The 15,114-nt window shown below is 43.6% G+C and overlaps 2 protein-coding genes across 2 annotated transcripts in view; one reads left to right on the forward strand and one right to left on the reverse strand.

Moving 5' to 3' along the window:
* The window catches only part of Fyttd1 (forty-two-three domain containing 1), a 31,519-nt gene extending 27,159 nt beyond the window's left edge, over positions 1-4,360 (reverse strand). The window contains exon 1 of the mRNA XM_038344588.2: positions 4,165-4,360. Coding sequence (XP_038200516.1) covers positions 4,165-4,267 — 103 coding nt within the window. The 5' untranslated portion in view covers positions 4,268-4,360. The remainder of the gene's footprint in view (positions 1-4,164) is intronic.
* Positions 4,361-4,434: 74 nt separating this feature from the next.
* Rubcn (rubicon autophagy regulator) overlaps positions 4,435-15,114 on the forward strand; it is a 59,955-nt gene continuing 49,275 nt past the window's right edge. The window contains exon 1 of the mRNA XM_038344587.2: positions 4,435-4,868. The gene's annotated coding sequence lies outside the window, so the exon portion shown is untranslated. The remainder of the gene's footprint in view (positions 4,869-15,114) is intronic.

The following is a 15,114-nucleotide window of genomic DNA, read 5'->3' on the forward strand; positions in this document are numbered from 1 at the left end:
ATCGTAACACTATGTTTAAAACAAAAGGTTTCATAAATATCAGACCTATGAACTTATAATTCTCATTGAGAAGAAAACAGGAAACATTGTTTTCCCTTAATAGTTTACTATTTATTTTCCAGTAGACATCTACAACCTCAAAGCTTTGAGAATATACCCAAACAATGAATCCGGTCAGAGGATTAAGGCAAAGGAGGTGTTGGCTTTGACTACTAGGGTAATTGTGTTGTTTTTGAGACAAGGTCCTACTATATATCCCTGACTGGCTTTGAACACATAGACCAGGCTGGCTTGGAACTCAGAGCTCTATCTCCCTCTATCTCCAAGTGCTAACATTAAAGGCATGTGCCATACATATTGCCCAACATACTAGGGTAATTTTTACAAAGAGAATATACGACATAAATATAGCTGAAATTAATCTGAGACAAGGTCTTGCTTGTGGCCCAGGCCAGCCTCAAACTCATGATCCTCTTGCCTTATCCTCCAGAGTGCTGGATGTTGGATTACTGGTGTATATCACAATTGTTGCCACAACTAATAATTAAAAATAGAAAAACACTTCATTATCTAAGTCCTCAGACAAAATGTTTTGATATGCAAAGAGAAAATGGCCTCTCCTACCCAATGAGTACACAGGGTAGGTACGAGAAGAAAAAAGAGGCACTACAATGAACTACTTTATAAAGTTTTTTCTTGGGCTAGAGAATGGGTCAACAGTTAAGAGCACTTGCTGCTCTTCTAGAAAACTCAGGTTTAATTCCCTGTGACCACATAGGAGCTTGTAACCGGCTACAACTCAAGTTCCAGGATATGGGACACCCTCTTCTTGTTTCCACAGGCACCAGGCACTCACATGGTATACAGACATTTGTAGGCAAAATACTCATACACATAACTGTACGTGTGTTTGTGTCTGAGATAATTATAGTGCATTCAATCATTCTCACAACAATCCTATGAAAAAAGGGCTATAATATTAATTTTTAAATTAAGAAGCTGAGTCAATGTCAGTTACTAGTTAGATACTAGTAGATACTCTATAAGTTCTTATATCAATCCAGCAGAGCCACAAAAAAGAAAAAAAGGAAGGAGGGAGGAAAAGAGGGAGGAAAAAAGAAAAGAAAGAAAACCAGACTTTTTTCCAGGGGGTGAGGTGGGGGGGGGTGGGGGAGGGGCGGCAGCAGGGACGTGTGTCTCACTATGTATCCATGACTGGCCTAGACTATATAGACTAGGCTGGCCTCAAACTCTATAGAGCTCTGCCTACGGCCACTTCTCTGCTGGTATTAAAGGTGTGTTTCATCAAACCCAGGTGCAGATTCTAAATATTTGTAGGCCTGGTAAGACAGCATCTCTAAGATTCTCACTAAAAGCAAAGCACCTGGAGGACTGATGACTCTCCTGAGAAAAAGACGGCTCGATCAGCTCTCCATGCACTCTTTTTCTTTAAAGATTTATTTATTTATTATGTATACAACATTCCTTCCATGTGTGCCTGCAGGCCAGAAGAGGGCACCAGATCTCATTACAGATGGTTGTGAGCCACCATGTGGTTGCTGGGAATTGAACTCAGGACCTCTGGAAGAGCAGACAGTGCTCTTAACCTGAGCCATCTCTCCAGCCCCACGCACTCTTTTTCTACTTTGAAAAGAACCAGCCTTCTTTAATTGATGTCCTTATTATCAAACACACACAAACGGGACTAGAAAGGTGGCTCAGTCAGTAAAATGCTTACCAAACAAGCATGAGGACCTGAGTTCAGATCCTCAGCTCTCCTATACAAAGCTGGGCTCTGTGCACAAGTCTGTAATCCCTGCAATGTGAAGGCAGACACAGGACCCCTGATACACGCTGGCCAGTCAGGTGAGGCAGATGGATGAGCTTCAGGCTCAGTTAGAGACCCTGCCTCATAAAGGTAGAAACTGAAGATGACACCAGATGCCAACTTCTGGCATCCACACGCCTAGTACTTGCACATACACACACATACTAAAAACACAAGATGGCTCAGTGAGCAAAAACATGATGACTTGGAGTTTAATCTCTGGAATCAAAGGCAGGAGTGAACCAAATGTGGTGATATTTGTGTTTTAACAAGTAAAGCTTGCCTGAAGATCAGAGCGCACAGCTAAACCACTCGAGGCCAGGCAACGGTGGCACACACATTCAATCCAAAGATTCGGGAGACAGAAGCTGACAGATTTCTGTTAGTTCAAGGCCACCCTGAACTACACGAAATTAATCCTGTCTAAAACAGAAACAGAGCTCACACAAAGGTGATCCCAGCAGTTAGGATCCCATGTCTATAACCCCAGCACTAGGGAGACAGGAGTGATATGGCTGGGTGGAGAGAGGAATATAAGGTGGTAAGGGACGGGAACTCAGTGCAGTCTGAAGCAGTCCGTCTGAGGAGCAGTCAGAGAAGGCATTCTGAGGAAGGATCACCCTTTTGGTCTGAGCATTGGTAGAGGTGAGAACTCTAGTGGTTGGCCACTCTGATCTGATCCTTTAGTTTTCACCCTTATATCTGACTTTGGGTTTTTATTAAGAACAATTAGAATACAGGCTACAATCAACTATCTCTAGGTAATCACTGTTACCTTTCTTACACTTTCATTTTTAATTCGTTGTGTATGAGCACAGTGTCTATGGATGCCAAAAGAGGGAATGGGATCCCTGGAACTGAGTTACAGGAAGTTGGGAGCCAAGTTGGCAAAAGTGGGTGCTAGGAACCAAACTTTGGGTCACTGTAAGAACAGAATATGCTGCTAACCACTGAGCAATCTCTCTAGCCCCCACCATCACCTTTTTAGACAAAAAGCACTAACAAGTAATTTGTCCTTAGTCACTTGGTTAGAAGTGTCAGGAGCAGGGTCCCCCTGAAATAGTATGGCTCTAGATTACCTATCAATAAGAGCACAACACTTGTGAGGTTGTCAGGAAATTAAATGTGTATTATTTAGCCCACTGCCTAGCAGCCTGTAAGCATCCAGCATTTGTTATACGGATTCACACCTTTCGCTCAAAAGCTGTCCCCACTTTCTTAGGAGTTCATTACTGATCAGCACTGTCATCAGAACAGATGCCAAACATATGCCTGCTAATCTTCTAATTCAAGTGTAAGGTTCTGACTTGAGGCAACCCTAGACACCAAGAAAGAGTTCTCAACTGATGATCAAAAACTTTCCAAATTAACAGAAGAGGTAAGACGAATTTAAAGAAATAGCAAGCAAAAGAATGGTTCCAGGCACAGTATTACCCTAAATACCATCCTCAGAAAAGGTCACACCTGAATTAAGTAGTCAGGGGTGGTGGTGGGGAGAAAAGACCCAGGAAAAGAAAAAGCAGGCAGCACTGACTCTATCCATTGCCATAACTTGAGTCTACAAAATGGAATTACTTTGGGACCAAACGGAAGACTTCAGCGTTGGATCTGAATTTTTTTACGAAAATAAAAAAACTATTATCATATCATGCCTTTTTTTTTTTTTTTAAACGTAATCAACGGCACCCTTTTTATGTGTGCTGGACCCCTGGTTCTAACAGACGTTTTAGCAATCTGTGTACATCTCTGCCTCCCCGCCCCCAACTGGCTAACTTTGAGACCCGGCTAGGGAACGTGCTTCAGTAAACACCTAATCAAACACAGCAATACGGTCCCGGCTTAACGAAGCTCACAGCGCCCGTTCCGGGACCGCGTCCCCGCCCCCCGCCACGGCTTTCCCAGGAGGGCGCCGGTTGAAAAGTCGCCCGTGCCAGGCGCACGTCTAGGCACGGTCATGCCAAGCAAATCCTTCCTGTAGCCGCTGGCTTTAACCGGTCGCAGCCCTAACCGGCTTTTAAGACCCTTCAAAAGGAAAAGGCCGGTGGGGTGCGCACACGCCTAAGGGAAACCGTGGCCCGAGAGAGCTCGTACCGCGTGGGAAAAGGACGGCACCCGCCGTCCCTGCGGGCCGCGCGGCCCGACCAGTCCTCACCATGGCCCCTCCCTACCCCTCGGGGGTTGGGCACGCCGGGGTCTCTCCCGCCCCACCTCGGGGGTCCCCACCGGTGCAGCCCACGCGCGACCAAACCCGCCCGGCAACCGCGACCAACCGTCCCTTCCCCCACCGAGACTCCCGCCCCCTCCCCCACCGCGACGCGGCCGCCCCGGCCCCTCACCCAGGGACATGTCGATTTTGTCGAGGTTCTCATTGCTGCGGGCTTTCGGCGGCGGTGGCTGGGTCGCCGTGGCTCCCACCAACCGGGTGCCGAACCGGTTCATGACTGGAGCTGCGGCGTCGGAGCAGTCAGCCGGGAAGGCCAGAGTCACAGGCCCGCCGCCTCCCACTCACGCACGCAGACTAGCTGCAGCGCGGAGCGCGCACGCGCGCTGGCTGCGTCCTTCCCCGCCCACCCTCGGCGGCGGGAGGGGAGGGGGCTACCGAGACGAACCGAGGGCCAGAGCGGCCCACGCGGAACTGGCCCCTAGCGGCCCTTGCTGGCCGGGGGCTCCGCTCCAGAGCCGCATCCTCTGGCGCCGTGCAGAGCCGCTGTCCTAGCGCCTGGACGTTCCGCACCAGTGGCAGCGGCTGGACCCGAGCGCCTCCGGAACCGAGCCTGAAACACCAGCCCGGTCTTGCGTGTTCTCCCGGTCCCTCCTGCTGCGAAAAGACTCGGCACGCCCCTCTGCACTGCAGTCTCGGGAGGCTGGACAGACCCCCCGGAGTTCCCTCGCCCAACAGCAAAAGCTGCAGTGACAGTCTTGTGTCACCTTAACAATTAAAGTAAATGCTAATATATTTGCACCATCTCTCAGTCGGTACTCTATAAATATTTAGCACGGTACTAGCTACCTTTGTAAGATCTCATCTTCCCGTGGAAGGGTAAGTACTTCTGTTTATATAGTTGCATTTTTCTGTCGTTCAATTGATATGCTAGAGGAAGATATGTTTTTTCACTAATCGTCGTTATTAGAAAATTTGATGTTTACATTCCTGCGTAATAACTCGTTTTCCATTTACAAAACGTTATAATCTATCTTTTTTACCTCTTTTCTCACACAGCACATTTGCGTAGAAGCGTGCATGTTATTCACCGCCCCCCCCCCAACAGCTCAAAACAATCTCAGACATAACGTCAAATGTTCTGTCCTTGTCGAAATCTCTGCCACCATTTTCTCCACTTCCTAAAATTTCTTTAGTAGGGACCTGAGCCAGAGATTTGTGCTAACCCGAAGTATCTAAAAACCACAGTAGCCTATGTTTAATTTAGTAATGTCACAATGCCATGTGGTTTGCGAATTCAACAGCCGTGACACGTTTTACTATTTTTTGCTTGGGATTCCCATAACTTAAAATATCTCTTATCATGCACAGTTGCATATATAAGTATTATATTTTCTAACTTTTTCTGTTTTACTTTACCAACTGAAACCTAGTTATATCATATCTGCCTTTTCTAGTAGAGATTGGACAGTTATTGATTTATCTTAAAAATAAAACTACATGCTTCCTATATTTGAAGTATGGTTAAAAACAAAAGCCATGCCAAGTTATGATTCCAGCCAAAAGCAAAGAACCATAACATTTTGTGTGTGTGCGCGCACGTGTGATGAGCCACAGTAGTCTTAGCTCAAGGAAACATAAAATTTTCTTTTAAGACTTTAAGAAATACAATTGGTGGTGCACACCTTTAATCCCAGCACTCGGGAGGCAAAGGCAGGCGGATCTCTGAGTTCGAGGCCAGCCTGTTCTACAAGAGCTAGTTCCAGGACAGGCTCTAGAAACTACAGGGAAACCCTGTCTCGAAAAACCAAAAAAAAAAAAAAAAAAAAAAAAAAAGAAAGAAAGAAAGAAAGAAATACAATTCCTTATTCTCAGAAGTCAAGTTGGGCCAGATGTGGTGTCCAACACCTTTAATCCCAGCACTCTGGAGGCTGAGACTAGCGAATTTCTGTAAGTTGGAAGCCTGCCAGATCTAGTTAGTGAGTTCCAGGACAATCAGGGCTATGTAAAAGAGGCCTGGCTCAAAACAACAAAAGTCAAGTTAGTTTTCTTTACTGTGGCAAAAATATAACTGTATATGCTCAGTTAACATAGTGTACGCTTATTAAGGTGTATTAGAAACTAATGGTGAAAGGTTTGAACTCAGCAAAGATCCAACAATAGAATCTGGTATGTTGAGTAAAATTGCCTGATGCTTTTGGCACAGGTGCTTGAGTTTGCTATTCTGCTCTCCAACCCCCACTTCCTTTGAACTGCTAGCAGCTAGGGAAGCTAGATTGCAAAGAAGAATGTGGATGGGTTGAGGCGTGGTGTGGTGGTGCACACCTTTGATCTTAGGACTCAAGAGACAGGTGGATCTCTGAATTCCAGGCAAATCAGGGCCACAGAGTGAGACTGTTTCAAAACAACAAAACAAAAACCAACCGACCAAACAAAAAAGTTACCAAGGTTCCTGATTTATTGAATAGTACATTTCCTTTCCTTTCAGTCATTGGCTATATTACCTTATGAAGTTCTGTAGACCTTAGTCAGCTTCAAAACAAGAAAGTACTCTACGCTTTTCTAAGTTGTCTTAAGATTCTTTATAGTTCTGAGTTGGCTGCTGGTGGTGTACGCCTTGAATCCCAGCACTTGGGAGGCAAAGGCAGGTGCAGTTCTAAGTTCAAGGCCAGCCTGGTCTACAGAGTGAGTTCTAGAACAGCCAGGGCTACACAGAGAAACCCTGTCTCGGGAAAGAAAAGATAAACAATTCTTTACAGTTCTGAGATTTTTCTAAGCACACAACATTTCTTTCTGCATTAGCCCTCTGCCATTAGTTATAACTCTGCACCCTCTGCTCATTTGTAAACTACAGAGAGTGTAGATTGTATCCTTTTTTTTTTTTTAACAGCAGTGTCTCATATGTGGCCCTGATTGACCTGGAACTCCCTATGTAATCAGTGAGGCTGGTCTCTTACTCACAAAGATCTACCTGCCTCTGCCTTCTTAGGGCCGAGTGTTCACTTACATACCCACCCTGAAAATTCTGTATACTTTTTATAATTATATGTTTTTGTGTGTCTGTGTGTGAGAGCACATGTGACATAGCGCACGTGTCAAGTCAAAGGACAACTTGTGGGCGTCTATTCTCTCTTTTACCATGTAGGGCTCTAACTCAAATTGTCAAAGCAAGCACCTTTAGCCACTGAGCCATCTATCTGACCGGCTCATCCTGTTTCTAGTCTTATGTAAGATTTTGGTAGCATGCATTTACTATAATAAACTGGGTATGCTTAGATTTTGGATTTTTTAATTTAGGTATTTATAGAACAGATAACAAATACACCGATGTGTAAGAGCTTCCTCCACTAATATGGTAAGTACTACCTTTTGTCCTGGTCTCCTCTCACAACTGAAGCCTGGTTCCAAGTCTTTTAGTTATTTAGACTGCTCCTCGGTGTCTCATCAATCACGACCTCTTGTTTTGTTTGGAATTTCAAGCTTCCCCAAGGACTAAAGTCTCAGAGATTCACAGTCTCCAGATTTCAAAAGATACGAGAATGAAGCATTGTGGGATTATTATGTCAGTAGACAGGTCACACACAAAACAGAACAAAAATGGCATTGATTATAAATCTACTATCTGTCTCTGTAGATTTGCTCATTCTGGACATTTCATGTAAATGGGATCATGTAATATATGATCTTTTGTTTCCAGCTTCTTTCACTGAACAAGGTTTTCTAGGTTGGCTTATTTTTTAACAAGGAGTCCAAGCCTCACTCCTTTTAATGCTTGAATAGTATTCCATTCCATACTTCCAATAGACAGTTGGGCTATTTTCACTTTCTGATTACTATAAATAGCATGCTATGAACATTCCTATATGAGGTTTGTGTGGGCATAAGTTCTCATTTCTTAGTCATATGCTAGATATAGATTGCTAGATCATATATATGATAACACTTCAAGTCTTTTTTCTTTTGGTTTTTCAAGACAGGGTTTCTCTGTGTAGCCCTGGCTGTCCTGGAACTCACTCTGTAGATCAGGCTGGCCCCGAGCTCACTGAGATCCACCTGCCTTTGCCTTGTGAGTGCTGGGGCTAAAGGCGTGCACCACCACCGCCTTGTGCACTTGAGCTTTTTAAGGAACTGGCAGATTGCTTTTCCTAGTGCTTATGTTACAAACGCTCGAGACACCAGCGTGTGAGGGCGCCAGTGTTTCCACCTGCTGCACATACTTACTATTCGCTACTATTTTTGTGAAGAAATCTGACTTTATAATTGTGTAGCAATTAAAGTTTAAATATGAAATTGTGATCAGAGAAGTGTTCTGCCGATAAAACATTACCATAAAGACTAGATTTAGAAGTAATCAATCCAAATCAATTAGATGGTATAGTCAAACTGATCTTTAAACTGACTTTTGAGTTACAGGTCTGAATTTGATTCCCATAAGCTCTGTTCCTTAAGGTAAATATTTAAACTCTCTGAATCTCCATTATACCTCCCTCGTGTCATAGTAATAAATTGTGCTGACTGGTTGGTGGTGGCGCACACCTTTAATCCCAGCACTCAGGAGGCAGAGGCCAGTGGATCTCTGTGAATCTGAGGCCAGTCTGGTCTACAGAGTGAGTTTCAGGACAGCCAGAGCTGTTACACAGAGAAAAATCTGTCTCCAAAAACTTAAAAAAAAACAAAGAAAATAAATTGTATTTCCAGGATTATAGTCACGACTTTACATTCTGAATTTTACATTATTTTGAGAGTTCATATTGAAAAGAAATAATAAAAAGTTATAAATATAATATTAGATATTAATGTCTTAGTTCTGACTATGTGATTGTCTCCTAGGAGACAAACCTTCAGGCATGTCTATGAGGAAGTTTCTCCACTGAGTTAATTGAGATAGAAGGCCAAACTAAATGTGGGCAGCACCACTCTATGAGCTAGCTGAGCTTGCTGACTATGGATGTGACCAGCTTGTCGTTGCTCCTGGCTCGGTGCCTCCTCTGTCACTACTGCACACACAGATACACACACACACACACAAGCACACATGCACACTTGTAAGCACTCAAGCACACACAGCTGACAGAGGTGTTTATTGGCCCAGTGCAAAGGCTGGAGTTAAAAGGTCAACTGTGCATTTTCTCGGAGCACGAGCGTTAGCTATTCAGTTAATCATATGTTCACTGTGTCCCAGGTGTTGTAATAGGCTCAGAGAAGAAGCCGTAAACAATTTGAATGTAGCTCTTACCTTCACACAACCTGCAGAGCCAGAGGTTTTGAATACGTGTGTGAATGAGGTACTGTTGTGGATGTGGCATCTACCTTAGCCTGGAGTGGAACAGTTCCGAATCCAAATCGAAAGAAATAGAATTCAAGCAGCCACCCTTTGTAGAGGCTGGATTTCATACAGTGTAGACGGGACAATGCCTACTATGGCCAGAGAAAACAGAGGGCCAATTAAATGTGGATTTCAGATAAGCAAGGACATGATATGTCACATGTTTTGGACAAACATCAATTTTACCATTTGTGTCTGGTGTAGTATTTAAGATTATATATTATACGTATTCTGTGTTTAGTGTGTGGGGTATAAGTGTGTGTGCACACATATATGGGTAGGGCTTGAATGCCAGACATTGTAATAGGCTCAGAAGATAAACAGTAAGTGAAATGAATGTCTCTCTTCCTTTTGTTCAGCTTGCAGAGCAAACCGTATTTTCTGAGCACCCAGAGGGTTTCTGCAATCCCTTGTGTGCATACATGCGCAGGTGCTCTGGTGTCCAGAGATCAGCCTCTGGGGTACTTCCTCGGGAGCTGTCCAACCTGGTTTTATTGTTGTTTAATTTGTGAATTTCATATCTGAGTACACCAGGTCTGTATCATTCCCACCCTGCCCTCTTCCTGTTTGAGTCACAGACTCTTACCTGGGACCCTGGATGCACCAATTGTGCAAGGCTGGCTGGCCAGAAGCCCCAGGAATCCCCCTGCTTTCCAGTGCTAGGATGCCTGGCTCTTTGGGGGAGTGCAGGAGAGGGAACTCCAGTCCTCTTGCTTGTACTGCTCTCAGTTTGCCAGCTGAGCTTGGAGTTATTGTGTAGCTCAGCTCACAATCCTCACAACTTTCTCACACTTCCCCCTTGACTTTGTTTTGTTTAGTGCACCTTTTAGGTTTCCTTTTCCCTCGATTTTGTTGAGATACAACTGATAGCCAGGAAAAGACATTCATCTAAAGTATACAGTTTATAGAGGTGCACAGAACAGATGCCTGTGAAAACATCACCATATAATGATAAATACATCAATAATAAATATATCAATCACTTGTAAAGGTTGTCTTGTGCTCTTTTGTGTTCTTCCCCTCACCTGCTATCTAAAGGGCCACCAATGTGGCTTTAGTCATTGTTGATAAGTTTACAGTTTTCACCCTTTTATACGAATGAGCTCATACCATGTTTTTTAAAAAAAAAAAACTTGAAAAAATTTTACTTAGTATAATTGTTTCCAACCTGTATGTCTTTTACTTGTTGCCCATATTGCACCAGGGATTCTAGTACCATGCTTTAACTAGTAGCTCAACTGAATGTCCTTACCTTGCTCTCAACTTCAGAGGGAAAACATTCCAATGGAGGGGGTGCTTTTCTTCTCTCTCTTTCTTTCTTTTACATTTTTATGTATTTTAATGCATGTGTGTTGAGGTCAGAGAGCAGTTTGTAGGAGTTGGTTTTGACCATGGGGTCCTGGAGATCAAACCTAGGTCAGGCTTGGTGGCAAGCACCTTTATTTGCTGACTCATCTCACTGTCCCAAGTATTCCTTAACTAGGGCAGATTTTTTTAAAGATGCTTTTTGTTTGTACCACATTTTTAAAAGATGTTCTTTATTAGGATGAAGAAGCTCCCATCTGCGCCTAGTTTGTTGAGTTTTAATTTCGAATGTTGAACTCTATTTAATACTTTTGCTATATCAAGTGAGATAATGAAATAGTTATTTTAAAATTATATTAACATGGTAGATGGCCGGGCGGTGGTGACACATGTCTTTAATCCCAGCACTCGGGAGGCAGAGGCAGGCAGATCTCTGTGAGTTGGAGGCCAGCCTGGTCTACAAGAGATAGTTCCAGGACAGGCGCCAGTGCTACAGAGAAACCTTGTCTTAAAGAAACCAAAAGAAAAAAAATGGTAGATGGATTTGTATTTTTTTATTTTTTTAATTATGTGTATATATGTAGGCGGAGTTTTTCATCAGGACCCATGGCTCCCCAAATAACCACACAGAGACTTATTATTAATTGTAAATGCTCAGCTGATAGCGTAGGTTTGTTACTGACTAGCTCTTTCAGCTTAAATTAACCCATATTTCTTATCTATGCTCTATCATGTGGTGGTGCCTTCTATCAGCACGACATGTTCATCTCCCGCTTCCTCTGCATCTGGCTGGTGACCTTGCCCTCTTCTTCCCAGCATTCTGTCTGGCTTTCCCATCTAACCTCTTTCTGCCTAGATATTGGCCAGTTGGCTCTTTATTAAACCAATGAGAGCAAACCATCTTCACAGTGTACAAAGGATTATTCCACAGCATCTATGTGTAAGCGGACGTCTCCTGTCCCAGCCACCTGGTCACAAATAACTGACTCAGAGGCTGAGTATGAATTATAAATGCTCAGCTGATAGCCCAGGCTTGTTACTAGCTAACTCTTACATTTTAATTGACCCATATTCCTTATTTATCCTCTGCCACCTTTATTAGTATGGCACATTCATCTCCTGCTTCCTCTGCATCTGGCAGGTGACTCCTGACTCTGCCCTTCTTCCTCCCATCATTCTTGGTTTGGTCACCCTGCCTATACTTTCTGCCTGGCTACTGGCCAACCAGCCTTTTATGAGACTAATTTGAGTGACAGATCTTTACAGTGCACAAGAGGATCATTCCACAGCAAATGTGTGTGTGTGTGTCTGTCTGTCTGTCTGTCTGTCTGTGTATGTGAATGTAGTGCCTGCAGAGATCACAAGAGGAAGTTAGATGGTCGCTGAGCTGGAATTACAGGTAGTTGTGAATCATCTGACATGGGTGATGGGAACCAAACTCAGTGAAGCTCAACTCCAGACACCAAGTTTTCAGCACAAAGGAAATTTGTTTGCCCCAAAGGGACAAGGAATAGGGAGTAAGAGTCAAAGAAAGGAGATAGAGGATGAGGGAGAAGAAGGGAACAAGGAAAAGAGGAAGGGACATTTGTTCCAGAGGCTGGATGACGACAAAAGACTGTCTCTGGATAGAGAGGAAACAGATGTGGCCCATAGGCAAATGGCAGTTTATAAAGGTAAAAGGGGAAACCCCATGTTAGGATGTTATTCATTTTAACTGGACTGTTAATTAGTGCAGCCAAGAGGGATTTTGATTGCTGGATTTTAATACTTTTATAGCTGAGCCTTGGTAAACAGTCTCGGGAGAAGGAGTGGCCAAATAAGAAAACAGAGCTTGGTGACTGGCTTTAGGAATGTAAAAGTTTTTAGCAATGCAGAGGGGCGGGGAAAAGGGCAAGTCCTGCCAGACACACGGTTTGTCTGGGTGTGGACAGTGCCTTCCCTCAAGTCCTCCGGAAGAGCAGTATGTGCTCTTAGCTGTAGAAGGAGCGGCGGGCTGTGTCCCGCCACCCCGCTAGCTTTACCCAAAATAATTACATGGAAACTGTATTCTTTTAAACACTGCCTGGCCCATTAGTTTCAGCCTCTTATTGGTTAATTTTCACATCTTCTTTTAACCCATATTTAATAATCTGTGTAGCACCACGAGGTGGTCGCTTACCAGGAAAGATCTTAACCTGCGTCTGTGTTGGAGAGGAAAAGCATGGCAACTGACCATGGAGACTGCCTGAAGTGTCTGCCTTCTCTCTCCCAGCATCCTGTTCTGTCTACTCCACACACCTATGTTCTAACCTATCAGGCCAAGCAGTTTTCTTTATTAATTATCCAATGAAATCAACAGATTGATAGAAACACTCCTCCATCATTTAACCTCTGAACCATCTCTCCAGCACTGAAGCTAACCATTTTGTATTATCTTTAAAAAAAGTTATTGTATTTAATTTGAAATACTTTTTTTTTATTTTAACTTTTATTTATTTATTTTGAGGCAGGACCTTACTCTGTAGCTCGGCTCACAGTCCTCCCACTTCAGCGTCTTGACTGATGGAATTGCAGGCATCTGATACCACACCTGGCTTGGACTTTGTCTTTTCTTAATTGAAACTGTCCAGGATCTCACATCGAGCACTAGGGCAGCCTTGAACTCTGTATGTAGTCAAGGATGCAGTTAAATTTGTGATCCTCTGCCTCTCGAGTTCTGAGATTTACAGACATACTCCACTGTCTCACCGTGGTGCTGGGGGTTGAACCTTGGAGGCTACTGTTGTTTTCAACAAAACCTCAGTCTGGTCTACAGAGCTAGTTCCGAGACAGCCAGAGCTCTTACACAGAGAAACCCTGTCTCGAAAAACCAAAACCAAACCAAAACAAAACAAACAAAAAAAAACAACAAAAAAATCCTCAATCATTTGATTTTACCAATAAAACAGACAAATACTGGGGTGAAAGCCTGCTAGCTCAGAGAGGCAGAGAAAGCACCCAGTTGATCTTCCTCCTCAGCTGACATCCCAGAAACCTCTTTCTCCTACACTGTCTCAGACTAGACCCTTCAACTGAATATCCCTCCCTTCTACTTCCTCTGCCTCTCTCTATCCATGCTCCTAATTCCCCTTTACTCTCTATGGTTTTTTCTTAATAATCCTATGTTCACTTCCTGCCAACTGGTTGCTGGCTCTGCCTCTGTAGACCAGGCTGGTCTCAAACTCACAGAGATCCGCCTGCCTCTGCCTCCCAAACTGGGATTAAAGGCATGCACCACCACTGCCAGGCTACTGGCTCTGCCTCTTGACCTGTGGTTGACTTTATTTAACCCTGTTTACAGTAGTTAAGCAGAAAGCTCTTGTTTTAAAGGGGGTATGCTAGGGCTGACCTGCACCAGAAACAGGTTTTTCTAGTAAATAAAGCAATCTGTGTGTTACAGTGTGATCAAATATCCTGCAACAGCCTACCAAATGAGCTACATCCCCAGCCCAAATTAGAGAATCCTTAGAAGCTGTGTTATTTTCTTAACCATCCTTAGTTTTAATGGAGTTGAAAGAGAAGAGTTGCTCTCTTCTCTACCCTCTTATGTTATATCCAGCCCTTCACAAAATAATACTGATTCTTACCTTAATATTGTTGTAATCTTAATGTAATCTTAACCTCCTCATTCTTCTACCCTCTGCCCTCGCTTAAGTCTGGTTTGTAAATTAGCAACCAAATGGCCCCCTTCAGCTTAGAGAAAAGCTTTCCTTGGTCTGAACATTATTCTGCCCATATTTAGAAATGTAGTTAACTATACCTTAAAGGGCAGATCCTGTCAACATTTAGTTACAGCTAAGGTGAGACTCCCTTCTTGGAAAAAGGCTGAAACATCCCAGTTCAGACTTCTGCTCTTCTCTTGCAACTGGCTCATTTCACTCTGTCCAGCACCCACTGACTCATCTGGGACTTCTAACCCCCTCTATCTACTTTCCTTTTACCTCTAATGTGGTACCGCTCCATCCCCTTCCACATCATCAGACTTAGCCTTGTAAGCAGTTTTGACCAGATTTCCTCATTTGTACATACTTGATAAAACTCAGTTTCATGGTTAAGATTCCTGCTCCTCGAAATTCATCACCTGTTCTGCTTGCATGAGAATGCCTACATCGCCACAATATTCTGTCTCATTCCCTTCTTGGCTTTAAAACGTCTTTTATGTTACATTTTACTTTGTGTGTGTGTGTGTGTGTGTGTGTGTGTGTGTGTGTGTGTGTGTACACGAACGCTTATGTGGAGGACAGAGGATAATTTTCAGGAGTTGGTTCTCTCCTTCCAACATGGGGGTCTAAGCCTGGAACTCAAATAGTCAGGCTTGGTAGCAAGCATCTTTACTTACTGAACCATCTTGCCTTCCCCCAATTTTGATTACTATGAAGCAGTAGTTACCAAAACACCATATCTTCTTCGTATCTGTCAGGGCCGTTTAGTCTATCTTTCCCACCTCTCCTTTCACCCCCGTTAACTCATACCCTA

Source organism: Arvicola amphibius, chromosome 10, assembly GCF_903992535.2.
Source record: "Arvicola amphibius chromosome 10, mArvAmp1.2, whole genome shotgun sequence".
NCBI classification, from domain to species: domain Eukaryota; kingdom Metazoa; phylum Chordata; class Mammalia; order Rodentia; family Cricetidae; genus Arvicola; species Arvicola amphibius.